The 25124-nt window shown below is 42.5% G+C and overlaps 1 protein-coding gene across 1 annotated transcript in view; it reads right to left on the reverse strand.

Moving 5' to 3' along the window:
• Nucleotides 1-25124, reverse strand: part of THSD4 (thrombospondin type 1 domain containing 4) — a 571330-nt gene that overhangs the window by 317982 nt on the left and 228224 nt on the right. Inside the window, exon 6 of the mRNA XM_060097078.1 lies at nucleotides 8066-8202. Within this exon, the coding sequence (XP_059953061.1) occupies nucleotides 8066-8202 (137 nt within the window). The remainder of the gene's footprint in view (nucleotides 1-8065; nucleotides 8203-25124) is intronic.

Raw genomic sequence — 25124 nt, forward strand, 5'->3', positions numbered from 1 at the left:
TCATGTAATATATTATTATCTATTACAAATACAAAATAAAAAATGTGTTTCCTCTGGCACTGTTGCCCTCAAATATCTATTTCTACCTGGATGCACAACACCCCAGGATACTTTTCTGAAGCTTTTCTAACACACTAGCAGTGCTACTCACTACTTGGTTTGACCTGACTTATAAAAAGATGCCCAAACTTGGTGTCAGGGTGGTGGGCTTTCAGACTCTACCAAATTCATCGTCAGGCTAAGCAGCCTACTTGGTTTTTTGTTTTTTTGTGTTTTTTTTTTTGCGGTACGCGGGCCTCTCACTGTTGTGGCCTCTCGTTGCGGAGCACAGGCTCTGGATGCGCAGGCTCAGCGACCATGGCTCACGGGCCCAGCCGCTCCATGGCGTGTGGGATCTTCCCGGACCGGGGCACGAACCCGTGTCCCCTGCATCGGCAGGCGGACTCTCAACCACTGCGCCACCAGGGAAGCCCCGTTTTTTGTTTTTTTTGAAGTCTGATCCTCTGTCAATATCATCAGTTAAGAACATGAGCTGACTCAGCAAGAATGTGCACAGGGGCCAAAGGGAAAGGGGCGGGGGGACTGCCCTCCTTGGCTTTGTTAGTCTGAACAGACACTGCCTTGGGGTTTCCATATGCAATACAGTTTTCTGCATCCCTAAAATTTTTATTACATGCCTTGTGGAAAAGTATCTGCAGATGAGCTTATATACAATGAGCGTTGTATAACTCTGTAGCGTCTGTATCATAACAGGTCATACTCAGGCCAGTGCTCCTAGCCTGTGTTTGGTTCAGGGCAGGAATAGAGGTGGTCTGGGGCAAAGGTGGACTATTTGTCTGGCCCAGGGGACTTTGCTGAAGCTTCCTCTCATTTCTCAGTTACAAGTGCCTGTCAGCACTCCTGCCAATTTGGATAGAACAGCTCTTTAAGTCCCCTTTGGCGGAAGGCTGCCCCTTCCTTCAGAAGACCAGGGGAAAGGAACCCTAAAATTCTCTCTCTTCTGACACTGTGGTATAGGACAGACCACCAGGAAGGGCAGGTTGGAGGTTCCGGACATCCTACCCCAATCTTACCTAAGCAAACCCTCTCTCATCTGTTTTGATATTAGAGATCCTGGCTGACCTCCAAACCTGCTCTCGACCCATTATATCATCCAGTTTCCAGGGCAATCTTTCTCGGCTTAGAGAATGACCCAATGGAGGGCTTTCTACTGCTAAAGCCAGCATGCACCCAGGAAGATGTGTGAGTATCTTGGAGGAAAGAAGAATGGCACCATCAGGGGGAGACCAGACTCACCCAAGGGCAGAGAGCAGAAGAAAACGCAAAATGATCACCTTGGTACCTATCAGCTCCTGAGCACCGCATATGTACTGGGTCCTGCCTGGAGACCTGGCACACATTTTCTCCAGTCCCTGGACCTGCATGGCCGGTAGTGCAGCCTCCACTTGTTCTCCCGACCCCTGCTCACCTCGGAGACCTTCCCCTGACACCCCATCTAACATGTGCTCTCACCACTGTTCACTATTTCAGTTCCCTATTAACTTCAAAGTGCTCATCAAAATTTGTCATTCTTTTGTTTGTTAACCGACTTTTTCTCTTTATTACTTTCTCCATTAAACTAAGCTCAGTGTGGGTAGGAACCTTGTTAATCTTTCCCATTTTTTATCTCCAATGCCTAGCCCAGTGTATGGCTGGGAGCAGTTAAGACTATTTGTTGAGTTAATTATGTGTATTGCTTGGGTTATTGATTAATGATTAGTTAATAATTCATAAGTACCTATTAAGAAATCCAAACTGAGTTTTGTTAGGTAGTGGTCCCAATGTTTGAAAATGAGAAAAAGCATAGATCATGGAAAAGAAGTACATAGAATCAGGCAAATTTCATCAAGTTCACTTTAGGTTTCTGTTTAAGATTTCAAGAGGCCCTGAGAACGATCAGGCAGGGCTTGGGCTCTAAAATTTTAATGCTTAGTTAATCCTATTCTTGATCATTTTTAGGAAAGGGGGTTAGGAAAGCCAATTTCTAACTTGTTCTTCGGTTCGTTAATTTACACATTTTTAAAACTGATTCAATTTACTGAATAATCTTAATACCTTAAGCACTGAGGATCCAAATATGTATAACACTCCCTCTGCTTTAGGAGCTCAGACACATGTCAAAATAACTGTAACATAACATGATAAGCATTTTAATACAAGCAGAAAGTACTTTTAGAACACGGTTTGTTTGGGGTGGGGATGGAACAGGGAGCCCACCAAGTGTCACATAAGCTCAGAATTCAAGCCAAGTAAAAGCTCTCCACCCTATTTCAAGGCTTGACTCATGCACAAGTCTGGCACAGACAAGAACACTTTACTCAAAGCAATGATTCTCTTGGTTTCATTCAAGTAACAACAGAACTCTGAGCAAAGCCCACACAATAAAGCCAGTAACCAAAAGAGAAAAAAAAAAGCAACTTAGGGCAAATGGGCAGAGAAATGAACAGGGCTGTTTGGTTCAGGAGAGCACAAGAGCAGTTTATAGAGGATGGAGGAAATCTGGCGCCTGAACTCACAGGCGCACATAGATGCACATGCCCATCAGGTCACCCTTCCCAGTCACGGCAACGTGCTGGTCCAGAGCTTATCTCTGAACATGTGGAAAGAGTTACCTTGCTTTAATTTACTGAATAGATACGAAAATGTCTGCTGATGTGTCCTGGTGGAAGCTGAGCGGTGACCCAGCTGGGAGAGGAGGTATGAAAGCCCCCGTCGAGCGGGGAGGGGTGTGGATGGTGGGCCCCGCATGGAAGGTGCTGGCTGACCAGGGATGAAGAGGGCAGGTGGGTGGCAGAAGAGGGTCTTTTCCCTCAACAGAAGGCACCATGGGAGACTGCGCTCTCACCCTTGCTTAGCTTCTTCCTGTCATTAGCTCGGTCCGGACTCAAGAAATTCAGTGTGAATAAAATTAAAAACAAGACAGGAGCCTGGGGAGGTGCCAGGAATTCTCCCTGACCTTCAAAGCCTTGGGTTCTGGGGATTTAGCCAAGGGGGCTTCATGTCCTTGTGTTATCAGCCCTCAACTACCCGTCCCAGCCAAAAGAGAAAGCTCTGTGTTGGATTCAAGACTAATTTCATTTGCTGAAATCCAACAGACTGAGTCACCAAGTACCTCAATTCATTTACACATTTATTTTAAGTACCTATTCAAAAGCAAAGTGCCTGGAATTGCTCCTGGCCTGGATGGGTGGTAGGCAGTGGTGATGGGAACAAATAATCACAAGAAGTGGGAACAGAAGAACAGAAACAGGGCTCAATGGGGTCAGCCAGTGGCTTTTGAGCCGAGTCCACTGGGTGGCCCAAGAGTGGACGTGGAACGGCTCTCCAGGCTGCCAGACAGTGTGTTCATTCTTGTGGAGGCACAACCCTGCAGGCCCCCTGGCTCAGGGAGCAGCACATCCCAGCCCAGCCAGCACCAGGGCCCCAGGAGGCCTGGCAGGAGACAGACGATGAAGGGCCTGGACTTTATTCCACAGGCAATGGGGAGCCACAGGTGGAGTTTAAGCAAAAGAGAGGCATATCCTAATGTGTGTTTTAGAAAGACAGTTTGTTTTGGAAAGCCACAGTGAGGAAAATAAAATCAGAATAGGGGAGACACCTAAAGCACGAGAGTTTCCGCCTATCACATTTAAATGACTCTTTCTGTTCTGATTAACAATTCACCCTAAAAAGCCAATATTATCCAACTCATTTTGTCTTCGTAACAGTTCTCTGTAAAATGGAGACTAATAATGCATATTGACTGAGTTATCGTGAAGATAAATGGCTTAAGGCATCCTTCTGTATGAACAGCACACATCACAGTGTCTGGCACAGGGTAAACGCTCAGAAGCAACGCCTTGCTGTGTGCATTAGCTTCAACACCTTCCTGCATGGAGGTTTTGCATCAGCCTATTATTTCAAGGCACTTATTCAAGGACTGTTTCTCCACCATCAGGGCTTTTTTTCTGGTGGGAGGGAGGGTAGGTCTTGGAGTGAGTCTGACTCTTTCAGGATCATTCAAGTTTGAAAGCCTGAGGTTTCTGAAAGGCTGGTCTCCAGGGAGCTAAGTTTGTTTTTTGTGCTTTTTTTTTTTTTTTTTTAGTTTTTATCCAAGGGACCCTGTTCTTTCAAATGGCTGCTATACCTTTGAAGGCAAAGTTCCATCTATTTGCATTAAGTTGTCAGCAAAAATAATATGTACATTATCAAACTATGAAAATCCAGAATTTTGCAGAGCTCGAAACTGAGATCAAGGAAAAAAAACCTCATAGCACACTTAATGTGATGCTTAATGATAGAAATTGTTACTGTGCTCTCTGTTCATTAGACATAAATACTATTCCATTCCCATCAATGACAATCATGACTGGGTAGGGCAGAGACTTCTCTGAAGACGGGCCAGATGTTCCTATCTGACGTCTAGAGGGATGAGTTTAAGGTGAGGACGGCCGAATCTCTGTGGGCTTCAGATATACCCTCTTGATTTAGGACAAGTCAGGGCTAGAGTTCTTTCCCTTCAAAGCCTGGCTATCGATATGCAGTCCTTAGTCTGAGGCCAACATTTAGGATCCTTCATTCCCTGTCAAAAAAGGAAGTGTTGGGGCTTCCTTGGTGGCGCAGTGGTTGGGAGTCCGCCTGCCGATGCAGGGGACACGGGTTCGTGCCCCGGTCCGGGAAGATCCCACATGCCACGGAGCGGCTGGGCCCGTGAGCCATGGCCACTGGGCCTGCGTGTCCGGAGCCTGTGCTCCGCGACGGGAGAGGCCACAACAGTGAGAGGCCCGCGTACCAAAAAAAAAAAAAAAAAAAAGAAAGGAAGTGTTACCCAGTTCTGAGGGACTGGCGAGGAATTCCCATGTTCTCCAGCCCCGAGCTCAAGGGTTTCTGCATTCTTACAGCCTCTCTTCCAACTCTTGGATCTAAAACCCCAGTGGAGCTCCAGCAACAGGGTAAACACAGGCTGGCCAGGGAGCGCTCTGCCAGGAGCTGGAACAGAGCATTCCAGCTTGCTCTGGGTGGGCCTGGGGTGCCTTGGAAGTGGCTTGGTGTCAGGAGGACGCCCTTCTCCCTCAGCTACTCTTGCGTAGGTTTAGCTCGTATTCTTATTTAATGCTTGTCACTTTTCATTAACTTTTGTGGCAGGCCCGGGTTTGCTTTCAACTCTCTGTGTCCAGCAGAGTTTTTCTGGAGCTATTTCAGATGTAGACGCTCCTGTCAGAGAGTGACAGCTCTCTCAGCCACAGGTCAGCGAGGCAGAGATAGCAACTTGCATTCTGGGCTTCCGATCAAATATTCAGAAAAGGGCACTTTACCCTTTGAAAGTTGCAAACTAAACAGAACTTCAGCCTGGGAAGCAAATGTAATTCTGATTATTTAAACTGAAGTTCTAAAGAGGAGGTGACAGTCAGTGGTTCCAACAACATCAGTGAGTGAATTTCAGGCAAACAGCACAGAGAACAACTACGAAGTAATATCAAAGTTGTCCTTGTAACATCAAATTCCTATTCATCTACTCACATCCTGGGGAATGTCTGTCTCAGTCTTTCAGCAATTATCATCTTCAAACTGTGTTGTCTACACCACTGGTTTTCATCAATTAGTAAGAATCCATACCCATGTCCTTATAAGTGTTTGTTTTCCTTTCATATCATCAGCTTAGAGGCACTTAATGCAACACTAAGAAAACAAGCTCCCCCAGTGGAAAGAGACCACATTTCCTCTTCCTTCCAACACATCTCACTACTGTATATTTACACTTCTGGTTCTTTGTGAACTATATTTTAATCACTGTGTCTCTTAAGATTTTGCTATTCAAAGTATGATCTATGGACCAGCAGTATAAGCATCACAAGGGAGCCTGATGGAAAAACAGACTACTCAACTCTACTCCAAAATAAAATAAAAAGTTAAAAAAAAAAGAGTCCTCCATATCCTTGCCAATACTTGTCATTGTCAGACCTTTACATTTTGGGCAATATGGTGAGTTTCCCTGATTACATGTGAGATGTAGCACCTTTTCCCATGTGCCTACTGAGCATTTGAAACGTGGCTAGTCTGAGTTGCACTGAAAGAAGTGAATAAAATACACACCAGATTTTGAAGAATTAATATGAAAAAGAATGTAAAAATGTGTCACTAATAAGTTTTATATTGATTACATGTTGAAATGATAATAATTTGGATCTACTAGGTCAAATAAGATACAGTATTAAAGTTTAAAAAATAGACTACTCAGGCCCTTCCCTAGACCTACCAATGTAGAATCTGCCATCCACCTGTGATTCACACTACAGTGTAAGAACACTGCCTCAAAAGATAATGTGAATCTCACAAATCTACAATCTGAAAAAAAAAAAGCAAATACTTTCGCATAGAAAATTCATACACAACAGGACATATGTGGGCATAAGCAAACATAATACTAAGAAAAGCCAGCATGCTTTACTAAGTGCCAGACCTGTTATGAGGACCTTATGTGTATTGGCTCGTGACTCCTCACTACAACGCAGGAAGTAGGTACCATCCTCCTCCTGTTGTAAATGATGTACAGGCACAGAGAGCTTACGGAACTTGTACAAGGTCACACAGTCAATCATGGAAGAGGTAGGATTTGAACCCAAGCAGTCTGACTTCAGAGGGCATGTTTTTAACCACTAAACTACACCATCTCCCAGCAGTGTGCACCTGTATTCAGGAAATAGAACAGCTGATTCAGGATCTGAAAGAAAAACCTAGGCTGCTATAAGGTGCATTATTTCAGGTTCAGTAGCATTTAGAAGCAGGGACTAGTTGAGCCGGAAACCACAAAACACTAACAGAACTCCTTTGGGTATTATCTGAGGACAGTAAGGATAGAGGGGATGCGTGAAACCCAGTTTTTTCCAAACAAGAAGAAATTGGAGGCTAGATAGGTCCCAGCCTTCAGCGTGCTTCCCATCATACTCCCTACCTCTTTTGTACTGCATCAATGCTCTGGGGGTTTCTTGCTCATCCGAAGACAACCTCACATGCATCAGATATCAAATGACCACTTTTTCCTTCCTTTATTCACAATCCGAGAATATCCATACTGCTTTGATAAATTATTTTGTATCCTATTTAAAACCTCATTAAGAAAAAGGCTGGAAGGGGAAGGCGGGGTGCGTATAAATTATACTCAAATAGCTCTAATACTAAACACAGTGGCAATTTACGTTCAAAGTAGAACAGGAACTTTCAGACATGATAGCCAAAGAGCTCTTCCTTTGATGAAACTCAGTCCTGCCAGCAACTGTTAATTAAGATAGAATCTTAGTCTGGGCTCCAAAGAGTCATTTACCTGCTAGAGTCAGACCTCCACTCTTACATTTATAGATGAAAGGAGGGTCGACATCCAGGCTCCAATTAATGTGGCTGTGGAATTGGTGCCATCTCCTTTGGGGCACCTATTTTTAACCACATGGTGCTTTCTGTCAAAGGGTAGCATCCCACAGGGATTCTCTACAGACCAGAATGTTTGCAGAATGCAGGGCAGGGAGTTCCTGGAACAGACTTCAGAAATACAAGGAGGCTAAAAACTTCCTGTTGAAAGTACAACTTCAGCTATAAAGGCACCAGACAACTTTCATTTGGAAGCTGGCCCCAGCTGGTGGGAGGCAAGATAAAATACGCCATGCCCTTAAAATGCCACCCTGATGACTTCAACTGCTTCTTGACTGATCCAGCAGTATCCTTTTCATAACCTCCACTGCAGAGGGAAGGAAGAAGCTTTGGATCCAACAAGGAAAGATCGCTGAGTTTCTTACGACGCATGTGATATAAACGTGCATAAGTCACTTAATAACTGAAATGCCAGAGTGAGACTTGGCAACTCTCAAAGATCGAAAACACGGAGCAAAACAAGCTGCCCTGTCTTACGCACTTCTCCCAGAGCTTATGGTTTGGAGTGGAGGGGACCAAAAGTTGTGGGGAGGAAGCACGCCACAGCCTGGCAAACAGTGCAGTCAGCAGGCACAGATCAAACACCCGAGACCCACTCCAGATACGCCAGTCCAGGGGCACTTACCTTGCACTGCCCAGATACGCAGATGGCCGTGCCGTTCTGGTCACAGGGGGTACCATCAATGACCTTCTCAGCCTGTCGTACATAGAAGCGGTAGCCCATTGCCTGGCAGTTCAGCTCACACTTCCGATTGCCCTTGGCTACCGAAAAAGAAAAGCACAACCCCAAAATCAATAAGCATCTTTTTTCCCCTATATTTTTTATTGAGATAAAATTCACATAACATAAAATTAACCATTTTAACCAAAGTGTGCATTTCAGTGGTTTTTAGCATATTCACAGTGTTGTACAACCATCCCCGTGAACTAATTCCAGAACATTTCTATCACCCCAAAAAGGAAACACTGGACCTGTTAGCTGTCACTCCCAATTCTCTCCTCCCTTCAAGACCTTGGCAACCACCAAATCTATTTTTTGTCTCTATGGATTTGCCTATTCTGGACATCTCATAGTCACACACCTTTTAAAATGCGTGAAAGTTATTAGATCTCTCTCTACTTGATGGTAGAGAGAAGGGGTTGTATCTTGATCTACAGGCACATAGTAGAGATTCGATGCTGAGTGAATACTGTAAAGGAATTCTTAAAGAATCTCACAATGCAAATAATAGACTCCACTTTTAGACATCCTCCCATGCTTTAACATAGTCAAAATTATATCGTATAAATCAGCAATCACAGTGAGCACACAATGTTTATGTTCTACTTTTTATTATTTAAAATCTAAACAATTATATCATTTTATGTTCTTTTAAATGGCTGAATTTCCTGTAATAATTCCTCCATTACCAGATATTTAAGTGGTTTCCCTATCACCTTAGTGTGGAGTCCAAAGTCCTCAGCAAGGGATAAAACATCTTTCAGGAGCTGTACCTTGCCTACGTTTATAGTTTCATTTCCTCCTGTTCCTCCTTAAATCTGCATTCTATCCCCAACTAAGCACTTCCTCTGTCCAGCCATTGTTTCACTGCTCCTCTGGCTAGCACCTGTTTCTACTTTGCTTTACTTCCCAGGTCACCCCCTCTGGGAAGCCCTCCACAGATCCTGATCTACTCTATACGTCCATCCATCGCAGGCTGACCCAGCCTCCTCTACTATAAGGTTAAACAAACTTCATTTGAAGCATGGCTTTGAGGGACCACAGAGATGTGTCTATCTTATTCACTTTTATATCCCCAACACTCAGTAGAGAGCTGGGCACGTAGCTAATGCTCAATAAATCCCTGAGGAATAAAAGGAGGGATAGATAAATGAATATTGGCCTTTGGGGTTTTTTTGTTTTGTTTTTGTTTTTGCCTTTCTCTCCTCTCTCCCCACTAGACAGATTCCCCTACCTCGGGGTGTTTCTTTATATTTTTGTTAATTCACAAAAAGTACTTCACCAGCCCAAAGCCTGGTGCTCAATAAATGCTACATTAATTACTGCTACAACTAATATTTTCAGAGCAATCTAGTTGCCTCCAAAATAAGAATGAGAAAAATGTTCAGGTGAGATATATTTCCATATCCAAGGGAGAAAGACATGCCAAGTACACACTGATTTTGTTTAACTGTTTTTGGAGACAAGACTAATGCTATGTTCAGCCATAAACAGCATGCTCCAGGGTCATGCCTTTATCTGAAAATCTGATTACTGCATTGGATAATACTAACTTTTTCCTACACAACACAATACATCATACTTTCCCCAGTGTGGCTGCCTGACTGTCATAGCAACGAACTTCCTTCTACTCCAAAGCCATTGAAAACCGCTAACAGGAAATCACAGGCAACCTCTGGGACCACATGGTTTAGGGAAGATTGAATCTTCTGTGTACTCTGAGCTCTACTGGAGAAGTCAGGAGACTTGATTTCCTACGCTGGCTGCCCAAAAGATATGAGGTGATCTTGGAAAAGTCAAAGGTTACCAGAGACGAAGCACCTTTGGGAATGTCTGAAACCAAACTGGCATTTTATGGATTAAACACACACACACACACACACACACACACACACACACACACACTCCACACACACACACCAGGCCTAAGAAAGGAAGTGACAAGTTAGAGGGAAAACTAGTCTCCTACAACCTGCTTTCTCATGTCATCTATGTATCCAGACCCCGTTTCCTCTCTCCCAGCTCCTTACTTTGGGAAGTAATAGCAGGAACTATCCAGGTGCATTGTATTTTGTAATGAAAGTGTCTGAAAGGCAGCCTCACAGAGGGCAAGTGTTTTGAGTTCTCACTTCTCTGGGCTTCCTCCCAATTACCTCTCTCCTTTGGAATACTATCTTTGGCAGCCACAGCTTTAACCCTCAATATTTGCAATCATACTATGGAAGAACATTCTGAGAACAAAAAAAAGATGGCTAAACATGAGACAATGACAGCAAATGGCTACATGAGAATAACCCAGAGGAATGGCCTTAGGTCTGGGTTTCTCCCACCTGTGGCCCAAATCAGCTACTAGGTCTGACCCTCTGCCTATGTGGCTTAGGCAGTGTCCCTGCCTTCTCAGACTTGCAACAAGAAAAAGGGGGATCATAGAAGGTAACTGAAACCTGAGGACAAGTGACTACCTGACAAAATTGCCCAGAATCCTGCTGCCTTAGCAATATTGCATGTAGAGCATCTCATAAAATTACATTAGCCCTGACTTCTCCAGACCCTGCTCATACTCCTCAACCACTTTAAAATGCCACATAAAAATACATCTGCAGGGCTACAGTTTAATGTTTTTTCATGGATGGTCACTTCACTCCTTTCTTCTCCCCTTGAATAGAATTACAATTCTGATGTCAAGAGCCTCTTCTCTAAGCAGATTTTGTTATGGTTTCCTCCTTGCAGAGAGAGGGGACAAAACAGGAGAGCACAAGATAGAACAACAGGATAAGAGCAAGGGGGCACATCCTTCTCCTCTGTGCTTATCTCCCTCTTACTGCTCTCCCTCTCTGCTCTCATCTGCTTCCTAAAAGTCCTCCCCAACCCCACAAGGAATACCTTTACATTCCACACACCACAGAGGTAGTGACTCTCAGTGTGGTCCCAGGACCAGAAGCATCAGCATCACCTGGGAACTTGCTGAAAATGCAAATTCTTGGGCCTCACTTCCAACTCCTAAATCAGAAACCCTGGGGATGGAGCCTGGAAACCTGTATTTTGACAGGCCCTCTGGATGATTCTAGTGCATGGTCAAGTTTGGGAACAACTGCTCTATGAAAAATCAAGTAGTGAATAGACCTGGAAGCAGCTGATTATTCTTACATTGAATCAAAGATGTTCAAATTCCATGCCTAAATTTAAAAGTTAATACAAGCACTATTTTTAATTTAGGATATTGCCTGGATCCCTGATAGTAAAACAGCCCTCTGATCATTTTTTAAAATTCTGGAGAATATACAAGAAAATTCAGGTTGCTTTGAATAAAGTGACTAACAGCTAAAGGGTTTACCCTCAAATACAGGTTAAATGTTTAAATCACTCATTGAACTCTTTAATTGGAAAATCCATTGATCTAAGAGTGAAGACATTTTTAAGTGATAAAGGGCAAAGAATATAGAAAAAGAGCTAACAGTTATAAAATTTTGGAAGGTGGGAAGCAGAAGGATCCATGGAAATGACTTAGCAGACAGACCCAAGCAAATGGATCTTAAGCAGGAATTGAAGCAATGAAGCTACTTAGTATTGTACCATCTCCAGAAGGCAACTTTGGAAATAGGGGAGAAAGCAGGCCTAAAAACAGAAAAATTATCTATAAGCATATTTAAGAATTAGTCAGAGGTTCTACTTTCCAGAATGGTTAGCTAAAAGCCTTTGAAAATCAGCTCCTTCATAAAAGCAATGAGAACATTGGAAAAAGCTGGAGTGGCTTATACTAATATCAGACCAAACAGACTTTCAGACAAACATTTTTACCAAAGAAAAATAAGAGCATTTTACAATGATAAAATCCATCAGGAAGACAAACAATGAAGCCCCAAAATACACGAGGCAAAAACTGACAGAATTGAAAGGAGAAACAGACAATTCAACAATAATAGTTTGAAACGTTGATACTCCACTTTCAATAATGGCTAGAACAACTAGAGCCAGTAGATATCTATAGAACCTTCCACCCAAGAAGAGCAGAATACACATTCCTCTCAGGTACACATGAAACATTCTCCAGAAGGGAACAAATGTTAGATCACAAAACAAGCTTTAATAAATTTAAGAGGAGTGAAATCATACAAACCATGCTTACTGATCACAATGGAATGAAATTAGGCATCAATAGCAGAAAGAAATTTAGGAATTTCAAAAATATGTGGAAATTAAACAACATACTTCTAAATAACTGATTAAGAAAAAAAACTCAGGGAAAATTAGAAAAAACTTTGAGATTAATAAAAATTAAAACACATCATACCAAAACTTATGCGATGCAGTTATAGTTGTGCTTAGAGGGAAATTTATAGCTATAAACACCTATGTTAAAAAAGATCTCAAATCAATAACTTAATCTCCCACCTTAAGTATTGAAAAAAGAAGAACAAACTAAACTCAAAGCCAACAGGAAGAAGGAACCTAGAATGGAAATAAATTAAACACAGAAGGGAGAGACAACAGAGAAAAATCAATGAAACTGAAGTTGGCTTTTTTTAAAGGGAGAAAATTGACAAACTTTAGATAGACTAACCAAGAATAAAAGAGAGAAGACTCAAAATACTAAAATTAGGAACAGAGAGGCGACATTACTACTGATTTTAGAGAAACAAAAAACAAACAAAAAAACAAAACAATCTTCTAGCCAGGGCAAAATAGACAAGAAAAAGAAAAGGCATCCAGATTGAAAAGAAAGAAGTATCTATCTGTATTCACAGATGACATGACCTTGTGTATAGAAAAAATTTTAAGTGCACCAATAAACAAGTTCATCAAAGTTACAGGATATAAGATCAATATGCAAAAATCAATTATATTTCTATACACTATCAATAAAACAACCTTAAAATAATAGCATTATTTTTTATTGTAAAAATAGCATTTACAATAGCATCAAAAAGAAGAAAACACTTAGGAACAAATTTAACAAAAGAAGTGTAAGACTTACACATTGAAAAATACAAAACACTGTTGAAAGAAGTTAAGGAAGATCTAAATAAATGGAAAGAAATTCCATGTTCATGGATCGAAAGACAATATTGTTAAGATGGCAATACTCCCCAAAATTGATCTACAGATTCAGTGCAATCCTAATCAAAATATCAGCTGTCTTTTTTGCAGAAATTGACAAGCTGATCCTAAAATTTATATGAAAATACAAGGAACCAAGAATAGCCAAAATAACCTTGAAAAAGAAAAACAAAGTTGGAGGACTCATACTTCCTGATTTTGAAACTTACTACAAAACTACAGTAATGAAGACAGTGTGATATTATCACAGGCTAGATCATAGATCAATGGAAGAGACCTGAGAGTCCAGAAATAAGCCCTTATATTTATGGTCAATTGATTTTTGACAAGGGTGCCAAGATAATTCAATGAGGAAAGAATAGTCTTTGCAACAAATGGTGTTGGGACAACTTTGCATATCTACATGCAAAAGAATGAAGCTGGACCCCTATCTCACACCATATATAACAATTAACTCAAAATGGATCATCAACCTAAATGTAAAAGCTAAAACTATAAAATTTCTAGAAGGAAGCATAGTCACAAATCTTCATGATTTTGGATTAACAATGGTTTCTTAGATGATATGACATCAAAGGGACAAGTGACAAAAGAAAAAACAAGATAAATTGGACTTTATCACAGAAGTCTATTGAGAAAATGAAATGGCAACCCATTGAATGAGACAAAACTTTTGCACATCATATACCAGATAAGGGACTTGTATCCAGAATCTATGAAGAACTTTTATAACTAAAAGATAAAAAGAGATTCCAATTAAAAATGGACAAAGGACTTAAACAGACATTTCTCTGAGGAAGATATACAAATGGCTAATAAGCACATGAAAAGATGCTCAATATCATTAGTCATTAGGGAAATACAAATTGAAACCACAATGAGATATCACTTCACACACAGGATGGCCCCCCCCCCAAAAAAAAAGACAATAAGAAGCACTGGCAAGGATGTAGGGAGATCAGAACCCTCTCACAATGCTGATAGGATTGTAAAATGAAACAGCTTCCTTGGAATACATTTGGCAGTTCCTCAGAATGTTAAATGTAGAGTTACCATACGAGCCAGCAATTCCACTTCTAGGAATATACCAATGAGAAATGAAAACATACATCTTCACAAAAACTTGTATATGGAAATTCATAGCAGCATTATTCATAATAGCTAAAAAGTAGAAACAATCCAAGTGTCCAAGTGATTAATGGATAAACATAATGTGGTATATCCATACAGGAAATATTACGTGACAAAAGAAAGGAATGAAGCACTGATATATGCTACAGCATGGATGCACCTTGAAAACACTATGCTAAGAGAAAAAAGCCAATCACAAAAAGTCACATATTGTATAATTACATTTATATCAAATATTCAGAATAGGCAAACATATAGAGGTAGAAAGTAGATTAGTGGTTGCCGGGGGCTGGAGGGAGGCGAGAATGTGGAGTGACTACTAATGGGTATGGACTTTCTTCCTGGGGTGATGAAAATGTTCTGAAATTATATAATGGTGATGGTTGCATGACTCTATACTAAAAGCTGCTAAATTGTACTATTTAAATTGGTGGCTTTTATGGTATGTGAATTTTATCTCAATAAAGCTGTTATTTTTTAAAAAAGAAGCAGCAGGGCTTCCCTGGTGGCGCAGTGGTTGAGAGTCTGCCTGCCGATGCAGGGGACACGGGTTCGTGCCCCGGTCTGGGAAGATCCCACATGCCGCGGAGCAGCTGGGCCCGTGAGCCATGGCCGCTGAGCCTGCGCGTCCGGAGCCTGTGCTCCACAACGGGAGAGGCCACAACAATGAGAGGCCCGCGTACCACACACACACAAAAAAAAGCAGCAGCAGCAGTTAGCTTCCTAGATCCCCAAGAAATCATCACATAAATAACAAGAAAATTTCTGTTTCCAGATTGAAGGAGCCCACCAGGTGCCCAGGACCAGGGTGTTAGGGTGCTCAGATTATCTACCATTACCATCCCAATCCAAGTCAGGATTCCCCCAGCAGCGGGGAGTTTTGCCTGCTGTTAGCTCACAGCTGTGTCTTTCTGGAACTTGCCCCCAGCCTAAGGGAGCTGCCTCACCAACCTCCTTCCTGGGGATAGCCCCTGTCCAAGGACGGGTTCATGTGGTTGTACAATGGCCCATCCCGTCTCAGTTTGGGGTAATTCCCGGCTCAGAGCTGTTCATTCCTGCATCTCACACCCCTCACAGGCATAGTTCCAGAATCACTGCCTAATAAACACTGGGCACAAATCTCTGCCTCAGGATTAGCATCCTGGAGACCTGACCTAGTACACAATTATGGCTCAGCTGTGAAGCGCATGCACATAGTCATACTGTAAGCAATGGTTATTAATCTAACCAAAATTACAACATAATTACATTGAGAGTGTGTGGGATGGGAAGTGTGTAAGTATGGTGAGGTGGAGGGAGAGGATGATGAAAGAGGGCGACATCATCACCTTCAACAGACAATACCTGAAACTGAGAAATCCAGAAGTAATGATATAAGCATTATTCAGAGATAAGAAGGTAAATATCAAAAGAACAGCTAAAATTATTGGGGAGGAGAAATACTGGAGGGGGCAAAGTTTGTAGAATTATTTGACTCTGTAAGATACATGCATGGGTAACTTAGATTAAACAATAAAAATTAATTTAAAAAAGAATTTAAAAAATAACTCCAACAATTTGGGTTCTGAGAAATGGAATCCTGTACAGTTTCTATCAGTGGTGGGTCCCTTCCATCTCTATTCAAAATTAACACAAAACTATAAAACTCCTTGCTGTCTTTTTAGGAACTCAGCATAAGTGGGAGAGCAAAAATGTTGCTTTCCAAGAAAGCAACACGTTGCTGAAGGTTCTAGATTTCAGCCAGCTTTGCTACTACCAAGGCTTGCATTATCTCTTAGTAAGCAAGAGGGAGACTCCTCAAAATGGCAGGAAATGAGGTTCAAGCTTTCCCCACAAATGCACATTCTTTCGCCTTCCCTTAATTAGAGAGAAAATTTCAGGTAAGAAAAGAGGAGAGACATTCTGTGAATAAACACATGAGGCTATTCTTGGAGAATGGATAATAACATCTGTGCTTAGTTTCAGATCCATTCAAACTTCACAAGTTCACTCCAAGTTTAACACTGAAGCTCTCATTTCCCAGGCTCAAGTTCCATTTTTTTGGTAGAATATGTGATATCCCTGTTCAAGAAAAGCAGCCTCGTAAATGCAGCTCATAAAACTCAGACGTGGCAGGGTGCTCACCCAGCACATGCTGATGAGTGAAGTGTAAACGAATTAGAAACATGTGGATACACTGTCTTAACTGTGTATGCAACATTTATATAAAATAAAAAGGTGTTTGCCCAAAGTCCTAGCAATGGGCACGGAGTTTGCAGCATTTGCTAGGGGGTGAACAATCCAGGGCAGCCAGAGCCATAGCCATAGCCATGCCAGGCTTGACCTCTGCCAACTACATTATCTACGTGCTAATCCTCCTGTTTATGACGAAGGATCTGCCTGCCCTTGGTCTCCAAATTCTGCACTAGACGCAGATGATTACTACATAAACTGCTTTCCCCCAGACTGTATTTTCCAGTACAAAGTTATGGAAAATAAGATGAGGAGAATGCTTCTAAGAGCCCAGACTCTTCTCCGGAATTAGAAAACTGTTTGAAAAAGTAGAGAAGAGGGGCAAGATTAATTCTTAGCTTTTCCTGTTCTGAAAAGGAAATTGTTTGGGCGTGCATTCCATTATAAAAACTTAAATACAAAAGCATACAGCTTATCAATTATGGACAATAATACCCCTAACCTTCTATCCCACACTGCAACTATATAATTTAAACTTTGAATCTTATTTAATTGACAGTCTTAACAGACTCGGAGATCTGGATGAAAAACAGTACACAAAATGCCTTTTTTAAATCCTGAAAAATCACTGGCTCAATGTTGCATAGATGTTAAATTCCTCTTAGCACTGCTCACACTTACACACACTTCTAGTAGGTAACACTTTAATGGTGGTTCTCAAACTTTAGTGTACTCAGAATCACTTTGAGGTTTCATTAAAACACAGACTGATGGACTCTAGCCCCAGAGTTTCTGATTCATTAGGTTTCTGATTCTTGGCAAACCCAGCATCTGCCTTTCTAACAGGTTCCCAGGTGATGCTAATGCTGCTGGCCCAGGAACCATACTTTGAGAACCATTGTTCTAATTGGTGCTATTGAACCAGAATGGGGAAAGGAGACCCACCCAGCAACCAGACCACTAGTTGACACTTTGGGAATGCACTGCCAAAGCTGACACATAAAATGATGTTCAGCTAACTAAATCAAAGGTTACAGTTTTATACATGCAAGCCAGCCAGTCGAGACTGTAATCAAGAGGCCATTCAAGGAGGAAGTTCCCTTCTGAGCTGGCAGGTACGGTCCATATACTATGCAGGAAACGGAGAGGGAAAAGGAACTTCTCTTTCTTTAGCATCTGCATTTGCCTCTGGCTACCTAACCTCTTCCTGCCTTTTACAATTTTTATGTCTACTGCTTACTGAGCACCTACTATGTGCCAGACTCTTTATGTACATTGACTCAGCTAATCCTCGCCCCTGGAGGATGAGGGCCCTGAGGCTCAGGCAAGCTCATCACTGCACATGGCCCATTCGAGGGGTGAGAGACATCCTCCATGGTGGAAGTAGAGAGTGAGGGAAGATGAGCTGAGATGAGGCTGCAGAGGCAGATCGGCAGCCCAGGGCATGCAAGACCATCATTCTCGTAGAAAGAATGAACACACTTGTCTTGAGTTCTACGAAGCACCACGGCTAGCATTCCTTGAACTTTTCCAGATAGCAGAACGTGGAGCAGCAGTAGCTTCCCATTTGGAGAAAGTTCCTAGACACGTAATTTCACAGGAATTGGTTAAGCCAACTTTGTCCAAGTTACCCAACCTTTTTTCTGAAATGTGTTCTTTTTCTCTCATGTCATAGTAAATCCAAAGCTGGAAAAAGTGACTGAAAACAAATACCATTGTGGAAAAATATCATGCTGTTCAAAACTCTTCAAGCTGTGTGACATGTAGTGCTACATCTTAAAATGTTACATTTAATAAAAAAATGAAAGTGTGAAAGGGGTTCTGTCAGTAGAAAGCCAGTTTGGCCAACTGTCAGGAAAGCAGCTTGACAGCTTCAATAGAAGTGGGAGGTCATACCAGTTTCTTATGGAAAAATATATATCTATCTGAGTGGATGTGGATATATTAAAATACGGCATATATACATAGCTTCCAGCAAAACGATGTGGCTGGGGTTTTTCTTGTTAAGGACTGAGGCTGTTGAGAGCTCCGAGAAGGAAGCTGGGGAAGGGAACTCTGGTACAAACTGCCATGTAAAAGTCTCAGAGGCCAGAGAAACTCAGAGGCAGAGGAAATGACACCATCTCTGCAGGCAATACCCAGAGGAGGGTGGCTTGACTTCCCATCTCCTGCCATTATCATAGTAAAAAATATATATATATGTATAGGTATGCATGTATATGTGTGTGTGTGGGTATGTTTACATGTGTGTAGTATGTATATATGTTGCATATATCTGGGTGTAGGAATGCCTGTGTGCATATATTTGTGTGTATATGTGTACTTATTTATGTGTGCATTATGTGTATAAGTGTGTTCATGTAAATAAGTGTGCATGCACACATGTATCTTCCAGAGTCTGTTGGCGCCAGGCCAAAGCAATCAACAGTGATAACAACACAATATGAGCTGATCCATAAGGTAGTAAAACTAATTGCATGAATGTGTGGGCAGATGTAGCAAATCCACATACCAAGCAGTGGTTCTAACAAAGGCTCTCTCTTGTAAACATTTAAGAGCAGACATGGTAAGACACTAGAAAAAGAAGGTTTCAGCAGGAAGAAAGTTTTGATGGCTTCAGGCCATCAAAAGCCATTTGATGGCTTAGTATGACAAATTCTCAGAATTCAGGGGAGAACTTCAAGGAGTCCCAGCTAACCTTGGACTCAGCTTTCCCTTCTGGGGCTTCATAAAACCCGCTGAAGAATGACTTTCATTGCATTACCACTCCTCTTGCAGCCATCCTGAGTTCGTCACTCTCCTCAGAACATCTATGTCCAGCCCCTAAGATGGGGTTCGAGGACTTCATTCTCTACAAGTGGGTCTTTCACTAACTAACGACTCAACTACTCTCTTCATTGTTCTGGAAACACACCATGGGCATTCTCACCTCTGTGGCTCTATTTCTTTTGTTCACCTCTCTAGAATGTCCTTGACATTCCAATTTACCAACACAAACCCTACCTCTAGCATATGATTGTGAAATACACAAACATAAAAACTGTGACAAGTGCCGTGAAGGCAGAGTCTCCCAGGGAATATAGAACAGAGAAATGCACTGTGTCTACGGTATCAGGAAAGGCTTTACCGAGGAAGTGACTTTTGAATTGAAATCTGAAGAATGAATTAGTTTTATGAGAGAGGGGATGGAGAGGAAGCCATCTCAAGCAGTGGTACCAGCCTGTGCAAAGGCCCTGTGGTAGCAGGAGTGGAAAGAAGGCCAGTGTGGCTGGAGAGACAGCCTGGAGAGGAGTGAGCCTGGAGAGGTGACCCTTCTTTAAGTCCACAGTTCTCATGATCTCTCTGGATCGGGGTTGCCAGATAAAGTGCAGAATGCCCAGTTAAAATTTTCAGATGCATAAGATATGTTGTATGCGACATACTTAGGCTAAATACATTAAAAAATTATTTGTTTATCTGAAATTCAAATTTAACTGGACGTTCTTTATTTTTATTTGCTAGCAACCTTACGCTGGATACAACCAAAGGACATATTCTTCTACATAACTCATTTGTATTCTCTACCACAACAGGTCTTATTTTTTAGCTGGCTTCAGTTCTTTCCATCTCTCAGGACCTCAATCAGAGAACCTCAGAGCAGGAAGAGTCCTAGAAATCAGGTAGTCTGACCTTCTAGCTCCACAGATAAGAACAGGAGGCTCAGAAAGGCTCTGGAGCTGCTCAAGGTCACAGATAAAGACCCCACTGAGGCATCTTTCATGCCCTCCTGCTGTGCCTAGGACAGCGCTGAGCACATTAAAACAACAGCCTAATCAATTGTTTGATTGAATTAACAAGCTCATTTACATGCCTCTGTACAGAGGGGGATGAATAGATACAATCCCAGACAGCCAGGAGCTTTCCAAACAAAATAAACAGCCAGACAGACAGAGCAGAGGCCACTTGCACATGCACAAACACGGGACAGACACAAAGAACCCCAGCCAGCGGCTGCTTTGACCAGCTAGACTCCTGCCTTTTTCCGGAGGCTCTATAAGAGCCAGGAACCAAGAAGGCTCTCCTCCTTGCTGGCTTGGTGAATTTACTCTTGCATGGTGGCCCATGGAATTGACATGACAAGTGTGGAGAGGGATCGTTTTTACCTTAAGATGGGAACTGTGACACTGAAAGGCCTCACTAGCCAGCCTCGTTTGTCCCTTTCAGGTCCTAGTTATTTGCTAAGAGACTTTTTTTCGGGCCTTCTCTGCAGGCAGAGCACGTTCTGTCCAAATATGCACAACCACCCAGAGAAAAAGGCAGGGGTGGGACCCTCCACCACTATTTACCAAACGAATGCAACATTCAACCCGACTGAAAGCAGGGGAATAATCCCTCTGAGCAAGCTTGGCTTTCATTCCTCCACAGGACTTGAAAAGACGTCAATCCATCCCAATCACAATCAAATGCAAGCATTTCACTTCCCAAAGACAAACAAGGATTTGGACAAATGAGAAACGGAGGCTCCCTTGTGGAGGCATGAAAAGGGAATTCAGCAGCCCCGGCGGCTCCCTCTCTAAGAAAGCACCGGGAAGGATGTTCTTGCCGTGGCCACACAAAGCGTGGCATGAGCTCATCACGCCAGAACCTAATTGAAACCTCAGGCTGAAACAGTGTTTTGTGATATCTGGGGGAAAGGATAGGCAAAGACAAAAAGGAAAAACAAAGGATGTGTACAGAAGAGGCATGAAAAGCAGCCCACTTCTTGACTGTTGGGACGATTTGGATGGTGGCCATTGAGTTAAATGAGATGCAGCCTTCCTTTCAATCTCAGAGACCCAAAGCCGTTTTGCAGAACTAGCTGCTGCCAGCATTGTGGCTCCCTAGCCAAGGTCTTCAGGGTCCATTAGCACCTTCAAAGTACAATTTAAAAATTGTATCTAGGGCTTCCCTGGTGGCACAGTGGTTGAGAGTCCGCCTGCCGATGCAGGGGACGTGGGTTTGTGCCCCGGTCCGGGAAGATTCCACATGCTGCGGAGAGGCTGGGCCCGTGAGCTGTGGCCGCCGAGCCTGCACGTCCGGAGCCTGTGCTCCACAACGGAAGAGGCCAAGACAGTGAGAGGCCTGCGTACCGAAAAAAAAAAAATTGTATCTAAAGAAATGCAGCAGAAAAGATACTGGTTAGACCTTTAGACAAACCACCTAGCATTCATGAATCCACTGAAAGGCATAAAAGGGAAAGAGAAAGCGTGGCTCTGTTCTGTCCTTTCCTAGGTTTGAATCTGAGTTCTGCCACTTAACTAAGCTTGTGTCATTGGACTAATTATGTCTATGAACCTTGCTTTCCTTAACTGTTAAAATGGGTATGCTAATGCTTATCTCACAGTCTTGTCTGAGAATCAAATAAGAGAATGCTTGTAAAAGCACAGGTGCAAATATTTGTTCACTTCCTTTCTTCTCCCCTGAAACTAGATGCCCAGGGAAGTGATGAAGTCAGTGTTTGGAAGCTTTATTAAGAACTGCAGACATGGAAATATCTGACTTTATTGAAATGTGGCAACCCTTGGAGGCTGGAGGTAAAAAGATGCGCTGGGTGGTAGTCCCCCCCCTAGTTTCAAGGCTTTATTTTATTAAAAGTATTCCCTTGTCAGTAAGTAGTTAATTGACGTTAGGCTGTCTTCAAAGCTCTGCGGAGCTGCCTGTTCTTTGCATATTCTTTAATAATTGCCGAAGCAGTGTGGCCAAGTTAAAATAAGCCTGGAAGACGAGTAGGGAGAGCGGTCCCATGGTGTTTTGGCTGCACTTCAGGACTCCAGCTGCTCAGTAGCCAAACCTTGGGAACGCTGTTTAAGATCTCATTATTCTATTTTCTTTCTCTTTATGGTTCTTGCAAATAGCCACCTGCAAGTTTCATTTCGTTATTGGATCTGTATAGAGAAACGGTTTTAATCCTTCTTCTGAGAGTCTGCTGTGTTCTGAAGGGCCAGCATCTCCTGCAGTTCAACCCTCAGCCACTGACAAATATAGGTCTTAGTGAGGGACTCGCTATTCTTTTCCTTCAGCAGAAGTTCCCATCGACAAGCATACCCTGACTCAATGAAAGACCGGGATGCCTGGAAAGAAGGCACCTCTCCCCATACTCCCAACAGTACCTAGTCACAGCCAGTACACCTTTGTGAGGTTATTGGTTCTTTTCCTAGGGCCAGTCCCCTACTTCACCTGGACTATGTAGCCATAGCCCGATGCTCTGGATTCCTTTGGAATGATTTAGCCAGCCATAATTACCTAAAAAATTGGGGGAGGGGGCCAGAAAAAGAGAATTCTCTTTAAATGCCCAATAGATTTGAGATAAAAGGATGTGATCTTTTTTTTTTTTTTTTTTTTTTTTTCCGGTATGCGGGCCTCTCACTGTTGTGGCCTCTCCCGTTGTGGAGCACAGGCTCCGGACGTGCAGGCTCAGCGGCCATGGCTCACGGGCCCAGCCGCTCCGCGGCATGTGGGATCTTCCCAGACCAGGGCACGAACCCGTCTCCCCTGCATCGGCAGGCGGACTCTCAACAACTGCGCCACCAGGGAAGCCCGGATGTGATCTTTTTGACTGAGTAATCCAGCTTATCCTCTACTCTCCTCTTCACTGTATTAGGCAGATCAGGCTCCAGGAAAACTTCCTGGATCATCCAACATAGTAAACGCAGGGCACTGTGACAAACGGGCAAGCACATGTTTAGATCAAGGACACTCAAGGTCCTTCTGTGGGTTCAGAGTGCTGGAGGTCAGGGGAAGGTTATGTGACAGAGTAGACAGAGGGAGATGTGAGATGCAAAGCTGGATTCAACCCTGTAGACCTATGAAAGTCAAAGTTTCCATAGCTCTCTCTGCAATCCAGAAATCTTCCAATAGTTCTAACCATATTTCCAAGTGCTCTCTACTCTTCCCCCACTGTTTTCCTTGTCCAGTTAAAGCCATACAAAGATTTCACCAAAAACAGATAGTCCCATAAAATCAAACTAGATAACATAAACAGAGAGGGAATGTAATATAAGCTCTTTTAAACCTTTGGCCTAGATTCCATTGGGCCCATCCTCTCACACCTCATTTTTTTCCTACAACAATAACAGCAATGTTTACAAGAGCCAAAAAAGTGGAAGTAACCCAAGTATCCATCGACAGATGAATGAACAAACAAAATGTGGTATATACTTACAATGGAGTACTATTCGGCACTAAAAAGGAAGGGAATTCTGACACATGCTACAACATGGATGTATCTTCAGACATTATGCTGCATGAAATAAGCCACTTACAGGAAGACACTGTATGGTACCACTTACTGAGGCACCTGGAGTAGTCAAATTCTTAGAGACAGAAAGTAAAATGGTGGTGGCCAGAGTTAGGGGGAGGGTAAAATGAGGAGCCATTATTTAATGGGTACAGAGTTTCAGTTCTGCAAGAATAAAAGAGTTCTGGAGATTGGATGCACAGCAGTGTGAATGTACTTAACACTACTGAACTGTATACTTAAAAACAGTTTAGATGGTCAATTTTGTTATGTGTCTTTTGCTACAAATTTGAAAAAATGGAACTAGAGTCTTTACATTCAAAAGTCTGCCCCTCCCTCCATTATATTCCAAGGCTCAAATCAACACTCTAATGAAACAATACTTAAAATTGGTGGTCAAATTCCAATCGCTGGGATGATCCACCAGACCACGCTGCCCCACAGAGACCTGCTGTCTGCTCTCGTCAAGTGAAGTAGGCATCAGCTGTCCTTTGCAAACAAAGATGGCATTACTGACTCCAAACCAGCAAAGCATGGGTGAAGGCTGCTTCATTCCCCATTACTTGGGATACATTTCCATCGCTTTCACCCGCATTCTCCTCCTTAAAGGGCCTGGCACATACTGGGTACTCCATATGGGTTTGGTGAGCAAATTAATGAGTCACTAAAAGGTTAAAGGGGAATGAACCAAGCAGCTATATGACAGAACTGTGAGAACCCCTCGAGAGTGTTAAAAACACAAATTGATTGCTCTTTGTGGACAAATCCGAGGGATGATTTATGTGAAACAAGGTAAAGTAGGTTCTTGTTAAAGTCTCAGATTTTACTGGGAATGTGTGATATCCTGAGCGCAGTTTTGATTTGTTTTCTGTTTATGTGTGTAAACCACAAAAGCAGTTAACTGTTGATGCCCAAATAACAAATGTCTCTGCCTCTCCCCAGAGAGATTAAATAGCTCTGGGTTGAGAAAAAAAATAGAAGATCAAAAGAAGATCCAGACTTCCCGGCTGGCAGGCAGCAAGAGGTCCCCTGGCCAAGGGAGGGTAACCTTTGCTTGAACTTAGAGGAATGTGGAAAAGGGGTTCTGGGCTGAGAAGAAAATCTGTAAGATGCTTCTCCTAAGCTGTTCAGACCAGAATTCTGAGCTACATGCCTGAAATTCCCTGACCTGACCATAATATTTACTTCTAAGCCTTGGCCGCATATACCTATAATTAACAAAAAAGATGTCTTGTTTTCTTTTTTTAAAAATGATGGCACATAAAGCAAGTTCCGGGTGAAAGTGGTATCTTTGTATAATTGGTCCAATACTTTTGGGAAAATAAGGCAGATATCAGGTGACATAAT

This window comes from Mesoplodon densirostris, chromosome 4, assembly GCF_025265405.1.
Source record: "Mesoplodon densirostris isolate mMesDen1 chromosome 4, mMesDen1 primary haplotype, whole genome shotgun sequence".
Taxonomy (NCBI): domain Eukaryota; kingdom Metazoa; phylum Chordata; class Mammalia; order Artiodactyla; family Ziphiidae; genus Mesoplodon; species Mesoplodon densirostris.